The sequence below is a fragment of the Poecilia reticulata genome, chromosome 7 (assembly GCF_904066995.2).
Source record: "Poecilia reticulata chromosome 7, P_reticulata-male-v2, whole genome shotgun sequence".
NCBI classification, from domain to species: Eukaryota; Metazoa; Chordata; class Actinopteri; order Cyprinodontiformes; family Poeciliidae; genus Poecilia; species Poecilia reticulata.
Window position 1 is genome coordinate 6326346 of NC_088836.1, and position 18064 is coordinate 6344409.

Consider the following 18064-nt stretch of genomic DNA (forward strand, 5'->3'; position numbering starts at 1 on the left):
CTATATTGAGTTGTGCTGAATGTAACCCATATGTTGGAAGACTACTAAACATTAAACATGAAAGGATAGGGGGACATTTTTCTCTTTTGGAATCTCAATAATCTCAATCATCAAGATAAAATAAATAAATATTTGATCCCACATGTGTGTTTAGATTTTTTTAATTTAAGGAGCACTTTTTATAATAATAAAAAATAAACACAAAATAAAACATGTTATAATATGACATGGATATTTGGGAGGTGTTATGTGTCATTTTAAAGGGACAGACGTTTTCAGTATCTCCAGTCAGCTGCTGTCTTTAAGATTTGCTACAGGTCATCATCTCTGCATCTTTCACTATATCTATGAAACTTTTGTCTGGTTCTCCTCTTTCTCTGAACCTGGCAGTTCTGACCTTCATCACGTCCATTCTCCAATACTTTACCCATCCCTCCTATCTAAAGATGGTAAAAAAAAAAAAACTGACCCCAAACTAAGCATGTGATCCTGTTTTCAGCTCTAGCTAATACAAATTAGAATAAGAAGCAACTCACTATTTATATTTGTTGTTGAAGAACTCAAGGGCTTTCATTGTCATACCAGCTTACATTTGCTTGGATGTGATACAAAATTCGGATCCTAACCCCAAAATATTATTCAGAATGTTTACATGCTCACAATATTGAACATAAACCAAACTAGATTTACTCTGTGTGATAAAACTGTAACTGTTATCGTACTTGTAGTTAAACTGATTCCTGAAGTACAGCTGTGGATTTTCTTAACTTGAACTAAGCTTAATGGGTTTCTCCTGCTCCTCTGTCTTCCAATTAATGACATTTGATTCTGATTACCGACCCAGTGGCAAAATCAATGCTGTTTAAAAAGATTATTTTAAAATCTTATTTTATTTTTATGTTCACACAGAAAATTCAAATGACTTCAAATGTAACTCAGTGTTGTGCACCTAAAAATGCCACCACAGTTTTTTTTTTATTTAATCATTTGCAGTTCGGCATTTTAATCTGTCTGTATTTATAGTGCTTTCCTGAGGTGGGGACAGAAGCAAAACCTTTGTCTGGGGGGCGTTGCTTTCAGGTTGGTTTTGGGATGGACTTCCGGTTTGCCTCAAACGCAATCTGGAGGTCAACATCATCGCTGCTTGTCATTGCTGACTCTGTTAATTTTCTCTTCAGGTCAGTATGCGGGTGGGGAAAAGTACCAAGGCTACCGTTTGGGATACTTAACATCATGATTAACCAGAATTGGTCGTGTAGTTAGGTTTTTGTGCACCGTTTGGCTGGTTTTCTCAGGCGAGGTTGGTGTTGACTCGCTCTGAGGACCGTTGGATCTTAACGTCTCTACGGAGGACCGTTAAATCTCAACATCTCCATGTTGGACAAGTTTTATTATTTTATTTTATTTTTTTGTTCTGTTTAGTGTTGGCTGTTAAAGCAGATTGAGTGTCCTTTTAGGGGTCAGGTAAACTCCTGATTACTCCTATTACGGTCCATTTCTGTGGAAAGACACTTGTTCTCTTTTACAAGCTCCGAAGCTTCAAGTGCTAAAATTGTGCGTCAACTCTGTTACAACAGTTCTGACACCCAGGACCAAGTGCAAAGAATAATATAGAAATTGTTTGATTGTTGAGTTACCATAGTTACAATCAGAGTTTTAGTCCTTTCTTTGTATTTGAGCTCAGTTTGTTTACTAATACAAGTCGGCGAATAAAAACGCAATCTGGATGTCAACAGCAGCAGCTGGTCGCCATTGCTGACTCTTAGTTTATTTTCTCTTCAGATTGTGTCTCAACTCTGTTACAGCAGCTCTGACACCAGGGACCTGAGTAAAATTCTTAACTCAAAACAAACTCGAGAAGAAGTAAAAGTTACATTTTTGTAAACTTGAAGTGCAAACACGTTGTACTTAATTACAGTAATGAGAGTAACTAGTTATTTTCCACCCCCGTTTTAAATGGACTACATCATCATGCACTTTTCTGTCCAGAATGGCGGCAAACATGGTTCTGTCTCAGCCTTTAACATGATTGGTAATGTTTTAAATGCTTTCAGTGACGTTTTAAGTGACTCCACTTATAGTGCTAATTGATTCAGAGTTTTCTAAGGTAAGGGAGAGAGAAAAACAGGAAGATGATTCTGGAGGTGAAAAGTTGGTGGGAGGAGCATGGAAATATTGCTGAAACACAGGTGGAGTGGCCAGACCTGTTGGGTTTTATCAACACCCTCAGGTTTCCATAGCTCCTCAGCTACAGCAGGGCTGTCTGAGGCCGGACAGAGAGCCATCGGAGAGCAAAGCTGATCCTCAGATCACAGGATGAAGAGAGAAGATGAGGCTCTAAATACAATGGGGGACTTTGAGGTAAGTGCGCTTTTACATCCCAGTCTCACTACATAATTCAGGATCGAATATAACTTTACTTCTGTGAACGAAATAAGTGGATGTGAAACAAAACACCGAGGAGATTGTTGATGGAAAACCCAGATACATATTAAACTAAATGATATTTTCCGTAGTTTGACTACTGAATATATACTACAGACAAAATCAACAGCACAAATGGAATCACAATAGGCTTTAAGAAATGTTGCGGTTAATCTGTAAATATCTGAATTTCTGCTCTTTGTTAATGGATCAGATCATTCCCACTGACTGAAAAGAGTCACACTAGCTTGGTCTCCAAGAAAGGGGGATTGGAATTTGACCAAACCTGCGTTACAACTCCTATATTCACTTTTACTGCAGCAAATCCAGAAAGTCCACAGCTCTGTTTTCAAAAAGGTTCTTAAATGATTTTTTAATGGATCTTTACTCCCAGATGGGAATCATATCTCAAACAATCTTTACAGGAAAAACAACACATCTGTTCATAACCGTGGTGTTTACACATCACACTTGTAAGCATTGTGTTGAGGTGAATGAAAGCTTTGCAGTGAGAGTTACACCCAGGTGTGACATGACATCCACCCATGTGCATGACTGGGCGGAGCTGCATGCCTAACGCCTTGTCATTGTGTTTTGATTGTACGTTTCCATCAGAGAAAGGTGAAGCAGAGAGATTGTCCAAAAGCATTTAAAGTATTCAACCACATGTCCTAAATGTAAAATGTATTCTTTACATTCACAATTTAATTATTTTTACCAACCCCATTTGTTTTAGCAACAAAATTATAACTCGTGAGACTACAACACACTTTCTGTTTGTCTTCAGGGGATTTTATGTCTTTCAGCTCCAGATCACGTTTACCTTTGGGAATAATAAGCTTTGCTTTTCATTTATCCCACGTTTCTTTATTGAAATGTTTTATTTGTGTGATGTAATATTCATATTTTAAACGTTGTGTTTTCTTTGCAGCTGCAAGGACAAAATTATGATTAACAGAAATAGTTTTTAAAACATCAGTCATAGTCCATAAAATGTGTTTATGTTTAATGAATTGAGCTATCGACATAAAATTGCTTTTCAGGAATATTAAATAAGTTAAATTTATTGCATATGACAGCATGTTATTCTTTAGTTCTGTGTACATTGAGCTTAAATGGAAATCTATAATATAAAAATTGCATATGTATCCAAAAATATTCAAAAGTGGCTTTTAAAAGGGAGACCACTTTGGAATATTTTTTGATTTCTTTGCTTTTACAGAGCAAAGAAATTTGTATTCCAAACTTAATCAACAAGTTCAGTTTACTTTGCGTGATGAAAACATAAAACAATTACCAAACAGAACAAAAGAGAAACATTACAGGTCAGACTAGAATTATGTGTTACAGTTATTAATAATCAAAGTCAACTCTAGACAAATGTGGTTTTAGTATTGATTCATAGTGTTTCAGCATTTTTGCAGTTTTTGAAAGTTTGTTCTAGAATCTAGATTAAACTGAATGCAGCTTCTGGACCCAATCCAGAACCAGCAGATCTGACCCAGCACTTTAATCGTTTCAGTAAAAAGTCCTGGTCAACTGCGTCTTATGCTGTGAGGTCCAACTGCACAGCATTTGGACCTGTGGTGTTCCACAGTCTCAGTGCTGTGGTTACCATGGAAATCAGACAGAAAGATGTCAAAGTGGTTGATCATTGTTAAGAAACTATTTAACTGTCGAAACATTTTTTTTTTTAAATTTAGGTTGGAGAAATTAGCCTGTAATTCTGCAGACGTGATTTGTCCAGATTGTTGTGGTTTTTTTTAAATCAATATTTTGATAACTACCATCATTAAAATCCGAAGGAAAACACTTTATGACAGGCAGAACTTTCATAAGGAAAGCTTAAAAAAGCTTTCAAAAATAAGTAAAGTTCAGAATAGTTTGAACTTTGAATTGAATGAATAAAATAATGTTTAACTCAGTTTCTAACTTGTATTATGGAAGCCAGTCAGTTTAGCTCAGAGCAGTGGAGGTAGAGGAAGCACATAAAATAGGAGCATCTGACGGGACATGCATGTTCTAGTTCATGAAACACGGCAGGTTTTAATGTCGACAGCGAACGCAGCACATGCTGGGTCTGGCCTGTTCCTCTGGCCCAGGTGAGTCATCACCTGTCGCAGCGCCATGACACATTCTTCATGCTGCCACACCCAAATACAGAGACCAATAACACACAAAAACATGACAGTGTTTGGAAAAAAAAAACATAGAGACCCAGAAAGAAGATCTCTAAATCTTCTTATCTTGTGACATGTTGTTGAGAGTGAATGTTTTCTTTACCCTTCAGGTTCAGACCGGTAAAAGACCCCCCTCCTTTGACATGAACCACTATGCCACTAAGAAGAGTGCAGCTCAGAGTATGCTGGATGTTGCTTTGCTGATGGCCAACTCGTCCCAGCTGAAGACCATCCTGTATGCTGGCCCAGAGTATAACTTCTACATGCCTCTCATCGTTCTGCTCGCTCTGTCCATCACGCTGCAGGTGGTAGTGGGACTGCTGCTCGTCTTTATTGGCAAGTGATTCCCACGCTTTCCTTTTTCACCACCATCGTTGTTCTTATAGCAGTAAGTTAGTTCTGTCAAAGCACATTTCTGACTGTAGAGAGTGTGGCTTACAAAATCGGGGCTAAAAGTCATCCGTGTCCTGGGGACACCGTGTAGATCAGTCAACACTGTAGTTCACATGCTGCATGTCTGCATACATGTCTGATTTTAATTAAAATATTAAAAACTACATAAAAACCTAGCTTTGTCTGTCTCAAAGAGATTGAACTGTTTGAAGCGCTGGGTGAAAACATCGAGCTAAAACATCCAACAACACTTTGGACATTTTTCTTTTCATATGAAATGAATCCATTGTCTTTATTCTCCTCACTTTATGCATTTAATAATAATCGATAATCTTTATTGTCATTATGGAAACCATGTAATAAAATTACTTTGCCTATTATGAAATTGAGTGATAAATAGAACCAGTATGGCATTTAATGCCCGCATGGCTAGTGGGTATAAACTGCTCTTCAGCCTGGTTGTCGTTGCTTCAATGCTCCTGTATCTGCAGCCAGATGGCAGCAGTTGGAGCAAATCGTGATCAGGGTGAGAGGAGAGTTTTAAAACGTTCCTGGTTTCCTGAGGCAGTGGGATCTGGAGATTTTCAAGAAAAGACAGAGAACAGCTGATGGTCCTCTGGGCAGATTGTATGAGTCTCTGGAGAGTTTTCCTCTGTGCTGCTGTGCAGCTGGAGAACCACAGAGACAACAGGCTTTCTTTCTCAGTTCTACTGTATTTACGTCCCAGGTCAGGTTATGATCTCCCAGGAAACTGGAGTTTGACATCCTCTCCACCCGGTATTCACAGATGTATATTGGTTGAATTTTTCCTTAATGATAAAATCCACTATGATCTCCTTGGTCTTGGCTGTGTTTAGGATCAGGTTGTTATCTGTGCACCACTTTGTGAGTTGCTCCACCTCATTCCTGTAGACAGACTCATTCCCTCCTGAGATCAAGACCCACTACAGTTATGCTGTCTGCAAATTTAACAAGAATGGTACTTTAATGGACTGAAACACAATCATGTGTGCAGCGTGAAGAGCAGAGGGCTCAGCACACAGCTTAGTATGGGGGCCCACGCAGACTCTTTGTTTGTGATCTATAAAGAAGTCCTTAATTCAGGACAGGTGGGAGAGGGGATTCCCAGATCTGCCAGTTTGCACACCAGTCTGTCAGTCAGGGAGGATGGTATAAAAATCAAGATGTAAAATAACATCAGTTTTATGATGTAAAGAGAACATTGAGCTGCCTTGTTGCAAATTCCATCCATCCATCCATCCATCCATCCATCCATCCATCCATCCATCCATCCATCCATCCATCCATCCATCCATCCATTTTCTTTACACCCTTGTCCCTTAGTGGGGTCGGGATTGTTGCAAATACGTGCTATACAAATAAACTTGACTGACTGAATTTGATAAAGAAACCAAGCTTTCTTTCTGTTTTAATGTGTTGTATGTTAGTTCACAAATATTTTGTTAAAATACAGTAATAAGTAACATTTTTATTTATGCATTATTTAACAGCTCAGTTGTTTGAAAATCTACATTTTGATTATTTAAATATTAAGAAAAGAAAAAAAGGTAAAAATTAGATATTTCTTTAAAATGTTAGACTTCGATTTGATTATATTTTGGAGCTCATGTTCTGTTGGTCCACAGATGTAGCACTTACTACTGAACAGCCACCAGGGGGCGATAGAGATGTCTCAGACGAAAGCTTTTATCTTTTCAAATAAAGCTTCTATCCTTCAGTCTCAACATCACACGAGTTTTAAATGTCTCAGATTCTGTGCCAGACTCTTTAGTTCTCCATCTCTTCTGTCCTTCGTTAAAGTTTGATGAAGTTCACGTGGTTTTGTTTCGTGCCTGCAGTGAGGTATAATCTGAATGATGTACAGAAACAAACCAAGCTGGACACGATGAACAACATGGCCACGGTGTTCGTCTTCTTCACGGTTCTCATCAACATCTTCATCACTGCGCTCGGGTTCCAGGGCCATTCGATGAGGTGGGGTCACAGCAACACACCACACATACACACACACCTACCACAACTTATAATGCTTTGTTTTCAATATTTTATATTTTTTCTCAGTTTTGACAGCGTAGTGCCGGACATCCCTCTGAAACCTCAGCTGCCTCCTTTGCCTGTTAACCTGACTAAGACCGGGGTCCCATAGGACACCATGGGCCCCTCAGATTCTTATTTATTATTTTTATTTTAAATACAAATGCAAATAGTTACTTTGTTTTTACCAATACTTTTGAATCTTGAATAAAATGTCTGTTTTTCTTATGTTTTACTATCAATGTTTTGCACTTTTTATTCTAAAATATAAACCAGTCTTCAGTTTTTGATGTGGTAAAAATACAAACAGTTACCCTTTATTGTCAAAACAAGCAAACAACATCTCAACACACTTTTTACAAGGTTAAAAAAAATGTATCCAGAAGTGCATAATCAAATCCATCCTGTGTTGTCACACACACAGATTCACGTTCAGTAACATAAATTCAGTTCTATCCTATTTATCATCCAGTTCACTCAAATGTAGTTGATAATTCAGATTGGAAGAGGTTATCCATCTAAGGATCTGATTACACTGGATCGCTTTGCAGCAATCTATAATGGTGATCAAGCACATGGCAACAGAGGGAAGGAACGACTCGCTTCTAACAGGAAGTAGCCTCAAGCAGACTTGGTATGAGAGGCCATCATGCTCTGTGATCAAGTTAGGGTTCAGAAGATGAAGCAGGAGAAGTGATGGTCCAGCAGTACGCTCAAGGGAAAGAAAAATTAGTGTAGCTTAGTATGGAACTGGAATCAATCATGGTCATAATAAAGGAGCATGGCCAGGCTGGATGTTGCTAAGCAGAATGACTGATTTTCAATGCTTCTGTTTCAGCAGACGCAGCAGTGAAATGGAGTGTGAACTTTAGACCTGTAAACTTTCTGAGCTGACTAACTGGGTAAAATATTACATTCTGAGAGAAGAAGAAAAAATGCACAAATAAGTAAAACAAAGCCAGGAATCTGATTTCACATCACAGTGGGGAGGGCGTAGTAGCATCCAGCTGCTAACCCGGTCAGCACCAGCACCGCTGGGATCACCATCCGTGTTTTTCCTGCCGACTGCCGTCTGATTGGCCCTTTGACTTTCAGTTTGCTGTGACTGGTTGTTGTGTGGCTTGTCTTCACAGACACACTAAGACAGAGGAAGGGAAGATGTAGAGCAGGAAAGAGACTTTTTTTTCATCTAACATGCAGGTATCAAAAAGCAGAGCTCACAGATGAAGGTTCTGTTGGGTCTGTTGATCCAGTTCAGTGCTGCTTTCTTGGTCCATCCTGGAGAACGGGACATTGTACACAAACAAACAGAACATGATCATCTGCATAGAAACATAATAAATAAATGATAAAGGACAGATTCCCCTCATCTGCATCCTGGTCTGTAATATGAGCAGACTGACATAGGTTCATCTCATCTCACCAGGAAATAAAAAATGAAACCATTCTCATGCTTTTCATGAATAGTTTCTTAGATCATAAACTGAAAATAAGATCTGTATTTTTACACAGTTTGATTAGAAGGAAAATTTGCTATGTTGAAGATCAGTGACATAAATTCACATTTAAACACACATTTATAATATCAAAACTTGATTTAAATCAAGTTTTCTGTAAACTTATTCCAATCATTTGATCATCTAGAATGTGAGATTAGCAACCATAGTTAATGCACTTTCTTTTATTACATACGTCTCACTTATTGTTTAAAGAAAACTTAAGCATCAACATAAGTGGTGGGAATGTAAAGAAAACAAAGCAACCCAACACTCACTCTGTGAGTTGTTCCAGTTTCAGATCATCAGACGGTTCATAGCTGCTGCTTTGGTTGATCCTTTACACAGAGAAGAAAGCACAGCCTCATGCACAAGAGACACATTTTCATAAAAACATCAAATTTAAATAAACACGTTGAGCAAACATTGCAACAAAGTTTTATTTTAAAACCAGACCAGTTGAAATCGTTTCTTCTTGGTCATTCAGCCAGTAAAAACCTTAGTTTGGTTTTCTATTGTTTTCCGTGAACAATAGAATATTTCCACTGTGTCAGATTCTAAAAGCAGCTGAAAGTTGGTAGTGGACACTCCTGATGAGGACCACATGACTCTTCATGTGAAGATGGTCATATAAACAAATAACCTTTGACCTCAATAAGCTACAGTACCCTGGTGTCGTCCAGGACACGACCATCTGATTGAGAAGAAGACAACTGGACTTCTTCTGTTGTTTCAGCTCTCATCTGAAACGGCTCCTTCTGTTCTGTGGTTACTATTTTTATTCTATCTCATCTTTCATGTGTCTGCCTGATGGTCAGGTTCAAAAAGCAACACTCACTCTTCAGCTTGGTCCAGTGGCTGATCTCCATTCTGCTCAGAGCCAGGCAAAAACTGTGCTGAGGTCTTCTTTCTTCTCTGTCAAAATGAAAAGATGCTGTTGATCATTAGATTATTAGTGACTTCCGGAGTAGAAATGTTTGGCACAAAGACAAAGACGAAAGCTTTTATGATCAGGACTCACCGGATGGCGACATATGATGTACGTGATTTCCTCCTCTGCATGGCAACAACAAACATTCTTACACTTCTGAACTCATTTACATAAACTATGTCATTCAATTTGTCAGGATAAAATACAGCAATACAGGAATAAGTGAAGTATCCACAGAGTTTAGATAGTTTAAATAGCAGATGACATCATCATCTGCTATCATCATCATTACATTTGAAAAACTTGAATTGTGTAGTTAGCCAAGAAAAACAAGAGGAAAGAACTGAAAATAAGCAAGAGTTATCTGATCAAAGAGATTATTTTCTTTTCTTTACCATTTTGCTCTTGTTTCTTCCTTTGTGTCACAATGCAGTAAGAATCATAAAGCTGCTTAAAGGGTTAAAATGAACTGATCTAAATCATTCATCGTCTCTGAACAACCAGGAAGGAAAAGGGGAAAAGCCACAGCGGCAGATTTAAAGTGAAACTATTTGGCGGATCAGTTTGATGACATGGATCCTTCCTACATAATTAATGTTTCTTAAACCCTCAGGGAAAATGAAAGCAATGGCTCACACAAATATTCAGGTGTATTTCATAAGAGCTGGAGATCAGGTAATGAATCACAACAACAACAAAGCAAAGGCTTTAAAGATCTCATTGTGTTTTCTGTGCATGCATGGATTGGGTTCTGTTTGGTTATCTAAAATCTGACTAAGTGGGAAAAATGAAAAGAAAGTTCAAACATTGTTTATATCCAGAAATTCATAACAAGTTTGTTAAAAGTAAATAAATCAGAGATCTGCTCTGTTTTATCTGGCAGGTTGGTGTCGCCTCCTTTTCTATTATTTAACTGAATAACCAGAATATACAACTTCCAGAAGCAGTCAAGGTAATGCTTTACACCAGTCATAAAAAACACTAAACAAAAACAAAAACAAATGAAAGACCAGCGATTTTAATTTTTCCTCTTTTGCTTAGAAATACAACCCTCTCGACCCCTCTAAGGGACAAGGGTGTAAAGAAGATGGATGGATGGATGGATGGATGGATGGATGGATGGATGGATGGATGGATGGATGGATGGATGGATGGATGCTTAGAAATACTTGGGATGTGGATAATTATGAGACAAATTTGCTGCATGAACTGAAATGGGTCAAATTCCAGGCATTTGAAGCAAAATCAAAGTGCAGCAATTTATCAAACTTGACCAAATAAAACATGAACTTTACAGTTTTGTCTGAGTGAAACGCGCTACCTTCTTCTCTGTAGAAGGTCCGGTCCTTGGCCATGGCCTCCTCCAGCTTCCTCTCATACAGACTTCGAGTGGAGTCTGTGGTCAGAAAGTTCACGTCACAAAACACAATTCACACCAAACCTGGTGACAATCAGTAATAACATAATGACAGCTAATACATAATGTAAAAATAACAATCATGTGATGCATTTTTTTTTTGTCAATAATAAATTATATCATGTTAAAAAATATCATAAACTGTAATTACCATGTAATATTGTTCTTATCTAGCAACTCAATGTACCTCATGCTAATTAAATGCATCACCATTAAGTGATCATTTTACACCACTAATCAAACTATAGTCTATAAACAAACCTTTCGTAAAGCAGCTCATTGGTTCTTGTAACCATATTTTGAATAAATGTGAGAACTTAACCATTCACTGTACCTGTTGTTGACTAGCAAACACTGCAAAAAACATATTTATGTAAAATCATCACCTGCAGTTACTGAATAAGTAACTGAATAACAAGGATGTAATGTATAATGTATTTTTTTAATGGAGCACAAATTCACAACACGTGTCTCAGGGCACTTTACAAAAAAAAGTAAATAAAAGTAAGGTACATCCATTTTATTTGATCCTAGTTATGTAACAAGGCATCATTTTATTTTATTGATTAGTTAAAATGTTTTCTATTAGATTACATTGAGTCGTTTATCTGCAGCTGCCAAAGAAAAACTGCTGATGGTTGAAACACAAAGGAAGTATGAGTGCCACCAGTTTGAGCCTCCCAGTTTGATACCTACTCACTACTGGTCCATGCTTGATGCCGTAGTCAGTCAGTAAATCGCTGAGCTGGGCATCCGTTTTATTGATGATAGGCATCCTGAAGAGGTGGAGGATCCTGATCAGACGGTGAACTGACAGGAGAGCAGGCTGAACAGCAGAAACAGCCGGAAAAAGCCAACCAGAAACAAAAATAGCAGAACAAGTACGTCTTAAAAGTTATATTTCCATTATTTTGGTGCAACCGAAACACATTCTGACCTGAAGATCTGAAAGAAGGTGCTCACCTGTCAGCAGTCAGCGGCTGGGTGGAGCAGAACAGGTGGAGGGGTGGAACTGGTGCAGCAGGAAAATGAACTGGGCGTTACTGTGACGCATTCCATCACGAAGCAATCATTTTAATTTTCACAAAGGAGGAAATGGGATTCTCTGAAATATAACCATTTAAAATCTGCACAAAACGATCCAATCAATAGATTAGAATATTACCTACAAGTCCATTTATTTTCAGGAACTTCATCTCTGAGTAAAACACATAATATAGAATAATTAACCACAGATGGATGTTTTTAAATTCAGGTGGAGCAGCTCCCAATTATAAAAATATCAAATGCTTATAGTCATGTATTTCATAATTTTTCTTTTTTTCTTTTAACATTCACATGTACTCCTATAGTGTTCGGGGGCCTCAGTGCTGATGTTGCTTTTAATCTGAGGTTGCAGTTTTTTGGAAAGTTACATGTTACAATATATTATATATTTATTGATAATGTAGCAGACCTGACGTGACAGAAGCAACAAGCAATAAAAGGGACAAAATATAATTTGTTTCGGTTTGTAACTGAGAGGCTTCCAGGTAGAACTGATAAAAAGATGCTGAACATTAAAAACCTGAGACGAGTCGATACATCTCCTGACGGCCAGGCAGCAGTAACAACATTCAGCCTCAGCAGTCTGAGTCTCTGCCTCTGATCCTTCATTCAACCAGGTGAGACGACTCAGATCTCAGATCTAGTTGTTTTACATTGCTGACAGAAGCAAAAGTTGTTTATGGCATTCTTTTTTTTCATTTGAATTGTTTTATTCTTTAGTTCTAATTTGCATTGATTTGCCTATGAGTATTTTTTATTCAGTTATTATTTGGTGATATTGTGGAAAGCTCTTTCTTGTTCTGTTCATCTAGTTTTTTGCAAAGCTTGGAAATAGTTTTTTTTTTGTCCCTATGAATGAAGCACTGAAATATTTTTTCAGGTATGCTACAAACAGAAGTGTGTGTTTATTTATACTCTCAGACTAACAATGTCTTTGCTGTCAGTAAGTCAAACTGAAAGCAGCACTGATTCTAGAGAAGTTTGGCACAAACACAAGAAAACCCAGAGACACAAGTTGACAATCAGGACTCGCCAGAACCTGATCCAAGTTATTTCCGTCTCTACACACAAACATAATTACACACACACCTGAAGTTATGCTTGTCTGAAGAGTTTATTCTAACATTTTGATACAGCAAGAAGAATTTAAAAAATGTTTCCAGAGAAAAGAAGCATCAGATGGCTGCCTAGATGCTATCTCATGTTCCATCTATGTAGATATCCATCCATAGATATGCACTGTTTGGGGAGAGAGAATATAGGAAACATTAAATTAGATCAGCATTAGATGTTTTTCGTGCCTTAGTTCATTTTATTTCAGTTATGTTGCTGCAAAACGTACAGATGTGGAAGAATTTGTCAAGCCTTTCGAACATGTCTTAAATTAAAACAGAATAATCTGAGTACAGCAGTTCTGTGGAAACTTCAGGATCTAGATCGAGGAACTGAGAGGGTTGAATTTTATAGGTTGAATTTCAGACTCTTATATTGTTGAAATACCCAGTGGAGGGTATTGTTGAAAATTGCTCACCAAAGTGAGCAATTTTCATTTTCACTATGGACTTACTCATATTTAGTATTTAATGTTTCCAGAACCTTTAGAAGAAAACTCATCCAATGCATTAAAGATCCTCCATCGTACTAAACGGTAGGCGCACATTCCTCTGTTCTTCATGCCAAACATACCTGCAGAACTTGTTGCCAAAAAGCTCAAAATGCTCATAACTTAGTCTCACCTAAGCATACAGTTCCAGTTGAAGTAGATTTTAGCTAACTGGATGTTTACATTTGTGATGGTAGGACTGAATAGTCCTTTTCCTGGCATGTTTGCCCAACAGCTGATAGCCAGGTGGAAGAGGACTTATGGTTACCATGGAGACCCCTACCAACCAGCAATAATTTTGCCTCTCGTCTTCAGTTACAGATCAGCTGAAATATGAACATTTTCCTTCGTGGACGTGCCGTCTGACACCCATCAGGCTCCTCAGAGCTCTGGAAAGATTGTTTGGTTTCAAAGCTACATTTAATTTCACTTTGAATAAAGTTTTTTGAATTTAATTTACATTTTGTTTTGAAATGCATTCCCATTTCCTCTTGATATAGTATTTTTATTTAATTTCCATTTGGGATTAATAAGTGCTTTTGAATTAGAATAAGAATTGTTCATTTCCACCCCTTACATTTAACATACTGCCATAAAACACAATCAGCTGAAAAGATCTTTGTGCTCCCAGTTTTGTTCTGATGGGCAGATTGTGTTGAGATTGAGAACTCTTCATACTTTTTTCTTCTTCCTGTCATTTTCATGTCGATCTGCTGACCTGCTTCAGTCCAAACGACACCGAGCCGTTCATGGACCATGAAGTTGAATTTGTGAATCAGACCAGACATGACTTCTGCCGACAATCATTTGTTTTTTTAAAATACAAATGACTCACTCATTTCATAGAGGCATGCGATCTCAAGGTCTACATAAACATCGACGCCTCCAGAGGGAGCCGTTCAGCGGCTCCCTCTGGTGGCAGAGTGAATCAGCACTAGTTAAAAGTGTTTCATAAAAATGTGTTGGCAGCAGAGTGTAAATAAACAACAACTGTTCGATTGAGAAAAATACTTTATTGTGTATCAAAATACTGTCTTACAATCACTTTAAAAGCCTTTTTTTAATTTGGACAAAATTCTGTTATTTAGCTTCGAAATACAGATAAAGGCACAAAGCAGAGTTATGCTCTAATGGAGGGTGAAATGCAAAACAAAGACTTAAACCGCAGCAAAGCCTTTAACTATAAACTCTTTCGACAAGTTTGAAAACTTCCCTTCTTCGACCCGTTGGTCATCGACTCAGAACTTTTTCCAAAACCTCCTCGGAAAGAGTTTCCCAATCTTAAAGGATATGCGGAGCGCACGCTGGTGTCTAACGTAGCCACACAAAGCGACATCTTCCAGCAGCCGTGTTCAGAGAAAGCTAAATACATGTTAGCACACCCTTTGATTTCCTGTCTACTAAAGGACAGCAGTGGGTAAAACTGGATCACACTAGCAGCAGATTAAAACGATGACGGATGATCGGAAAAGCCGAGCGAGGGTGAGCTTTGACTGGGCAACGCCGACAAGCGACAAGCTGAGTTTTATACAGACACAGGTCAAAGTAATGTCACTGTAACACAAAAATAATCCAAAAAATAAAAAAAAAGACAAAAAAAGGGTTGTTTATAAACCTTTGTCCTGTGATTTGCTCATATAGAAGCTCCAAAATCCATTTTTCATGTCTGTAAGAGCTCCTCCAGTGTAAACAGTAACCTTCCATCTAAAGCTGGGGACCAAAACCTGTTACTACAATATCCTGGCATTCTGCACTAATTTAAGGTCAACACGTGGCTGAAAGTGTTAAATATTCTGGTAGTTTACAGTGATCAAAGGGGCGTCTTCCCCCCTCCCCATTTCTGAAGGAAACAAGCATTCACTGTGTTGCTCTTTAGACTGGATTACAGTGAAGGATAACAAGCAAACTGGCTCACATGAGTTAAACTGCTACCACACAGGGAATCTTAATTTGCAACAATGGGAAGACTTTGGAGCCGTAAGCAGCCACCAGCGGGACGGGACCTCCGGGTTGCTGCAGTGGCCATTAGACGGTGAGGTGGTAGGGACTGCCAGGGATGTGCTCGTCGCCCCACTTCACCACCAGGATGTACTCGCCCTTGTCTTTGAGCTGGTAGCTGACGTTGTACACGCGGTTGCCCATGTGCTTCACCAGGATCTCCTCACAGGGGACCTTTGGACCGTCCACACCGACCAACAGCATGTTACGACCTGCAGAATGAAAAGGTTTCAATAAATAGTAAAAAAAAAAAAATACAAATTGGGAGCATCATAAGTCATCTGAGTCAGAGTTGACCTCTGGTTCTGATCTGCTCTGCATCCCCAGAAGCAGAACCAAAGACAGAAGCAGCATTCAACTTCTAGGCACCATGAATCTGGAACAAACTTCCAGAAAACTACAAAACAGCTGAAACACTGAGTTTCTTTAAATCTAGACAAAAAGTCCACTTATTTAGAGTTACCTTTAAACCATCATCACTGGAAAATTAACCAGCTTTCAGTCTTGCATCAAACTGAGATTCATTGCAAGGCTGACTGCCATCAGAGATCCTTACTGACCAACAAATCATAAAAATATTCTGATACGAGTTTTAACATTTCACTTCCCTTTTGGAATAAATAGTTGATGCAACTTAATACAATCTCAGAGCATTCAGCACAATGTCTGAAATTTAAAAAAAAATGAAGGCACGAATGGGAGCATTTCTGTGTCGTTAGGTTCTGTTAAGTTTGCCGACAGGAGAATTTGGTGAACCAAAACAGTTCTGATGAAGTGGTAATGTACACCATGCTGACTAATAGTGGGAAATAACAGGTGTAATGACTGATCCCTGAGGTACACGACAATAGTCCCCGAGTTGTAGTCAGCAGTATGACGGTGATGATTAAGTTGTGATGGAACTACGCATTGTTTATTTGGCATTGAGGAACGGGTTGATTGTTACAAATGCACTAATCTTGCTCTGCAATCAAAAAGGAACGAGGGAAAAAAGGATTCAGAGATCCGCTTCCAACAAGAAATACTATTGGTGTGACTTAGTCATACAGTTAGCCTCAAAGTCTCAGTCTAAAAACAGAATCTCTGGACAGCATCCATCCACCGTCAGACAAAATAAAGTCACAAGCAGGTCAGTGGTAAATCCTCAACAGCCTCCCTTTTCAAGCCAAAGTTTGGTTATTAAGGGGTTTTCAAGCAGAGTTTGATAATACAATTTATAGTAATTATATGCAATTACTATAAATTCAGATTATCAAATAATCTTTGGTCAAAACTTAAGTGCCCACATTTTATACATGAATTATAAAGGCTTACCTGCTTTGCTGCAGTCGACACAGAAGTTGTTCTTCTGACCAACAAACGCCTTGGTCAGGCCCGGGCCCTTAACCGTCACCTTGCTGGCATCTGAATGAGTGGGAGTGGCCTGCTGAGAACTGCTGATGGCGCGGGTCACGGGGTCAACCATGACCGAGGAGGTTTCATGCATGCTGTGGCTGGACACAAGCTTGGAACCTGGAGAACAGAGCAAGTCAGGGGCGGCTGCATCTCATTTTACCGTTTCAAACCAAAAGCAAAGACCTCGCTTCACCTGTAATCTTGGCCTTAAAGGGGCTTCCCACAATGTGGTAAGGGCCGCCGTATTTGATGGAGATGAGATAGTTTCCAGGGGCCATCGGAGTGTATGTAACCTTGTAACCCTCTGGACACTCCACACAGTCCATCTTCACTTTGGAGGGCCCGTCGATAGTCACAGCGAGGGCCCCGGGGCCTGCAGTGCTCGTGTTGACCACAAACTCGCATGCCGTTCCTAAAAGCAGTCGGGACAAAATTGAGCGTGACAATGAACCGGGTAAGAAAACACAAGGTTTCTTGAAGCTGAGCTGTGCAGCAAAGTTTACCAGACACTTTTCACCATGGAGAAACTTCTAACCATGTACTTATTACACACGTCCTTATTTCTGATGCAACTCGATATCATGGTAACATAAAACGTGCAAAAACAAACTACAGAATAAAGTGTTTGTAATGTTTAGTTCTGAGAAATGAAGCCACTACTATAAACTGGATGCCTGAAAGTGGCCAGCAGGGGGCAAAAAATATTTTAAAAAATGAACAAAGGTTGAATGAGGACTTTTTCTGAGCTCCCCAGAAAACATGAGGGAGGGTGTAGGAATGTAGTCTGCAACATTTATGGGTCTTGAGCTTGAACCCCTCAGTTGCACATGCAGCTGGAAATGGCTAAAAACATCTTGAGGTGGTATATTATCGTCTCTACACTGGCCAGTGATTATCAGCACAGAGAAATATCTGACAATTTGAATCACTGCAGTTTTTTGTAACATTTGCTTCAGGATTTCTGCCGGTTTTGAAGGAAGAACCAAAAGTTTCTCATTTTTCCCCCTTGATCCTTACCCCCCCTCCCCAACTCTAACTGCCATTAGCAACACAAGATAATCACAATGCTAAAGGCTATGCATTTTCTGGATTTTGCATTTTCAAAACATTGCAGTAACATGCTAC

At 38.8% G+C, this 18064-nt stretch overlaps 3 protein-coding genes across 6 annotated transcripts in view; 1 reads left to right on the forward strand and 2 right to left on the reverse strand.

Moving 5' to 3' along the window:
* Positions 1–1025: 1025 nt before the first annotated feature.
* Positions 1026–7280, forward strand: LOC103466952 (ninjurin-1). The gene is made up of 5 exons (XM_081608683.1): positions 1026–1178; positions 2231–2361; positions 4715–4944; positions 6861–6992; positions 7080–7280. Exons 2-5 carry the CDS (start codon positions 2317–2319, stop codon positions 7162–7164), a joined length of 492 nt encoding a protein of 163 aa, XP_081464809.1. The 5' UTR covers positions 1026–1178; positions 2231–2316; the 3' UTR covers positions 7165–7280.
* Positions 7281–7335: 55 nt separating this feature from the next.
* On the reverse strand, positions 7336–11868 carry emd (emerin). The gene is made up of 7 exons (XM_008412899.3): positions 11593–11868; positions 10801–10875; positions 9570–9604; positions 9387–9463; positions 8827–8886; positions 8274–8330; positions 7336–8190 (listed from the first exon to the last, which is right to left on the reverse strand). The coding sequence occupies exons 1-7, from the start codon at positions 11669–11671 to the stop codon at positions 8025–8027; spliced, it is 549 nt and encodes a 182-aa protein (XP_008411121.1). The 5' UTR covers positions 11672–11868; the 3' UTR covers positions 7336–8024.
* Positions 11869–14539: 2671 nt separating this feature from the next.
* flna (filamin A, alpha (actin binding protein 280)) overlaps positions 14540–18064 on the reverse strand; it is a 53738-nt gene continuing 50213 nt past the window's right edge. For all 4 annotated transcript variants that reach the window (XM_008412903.3, XM_008412901.3, XM_008412902.3 and 1 more), the window contains 3 exons: positions 17133–17351; positions 16859–17056; positions 14540–15756 (listed from right to left, as the gene is read on the reverse strand). In XM_008412903.3, the coding sequence (XP_008411125.2) occupies positions 15572–15756; positions 16859–17056; positions 17133–17351 (602 nt within the window). In that variant the 3' untranslated portion in view covers positions 14540–15571. The remainder of the gene's footprint in view (positions 15757–16858; positions 17057–17132; positions 17352–18064) is intronic.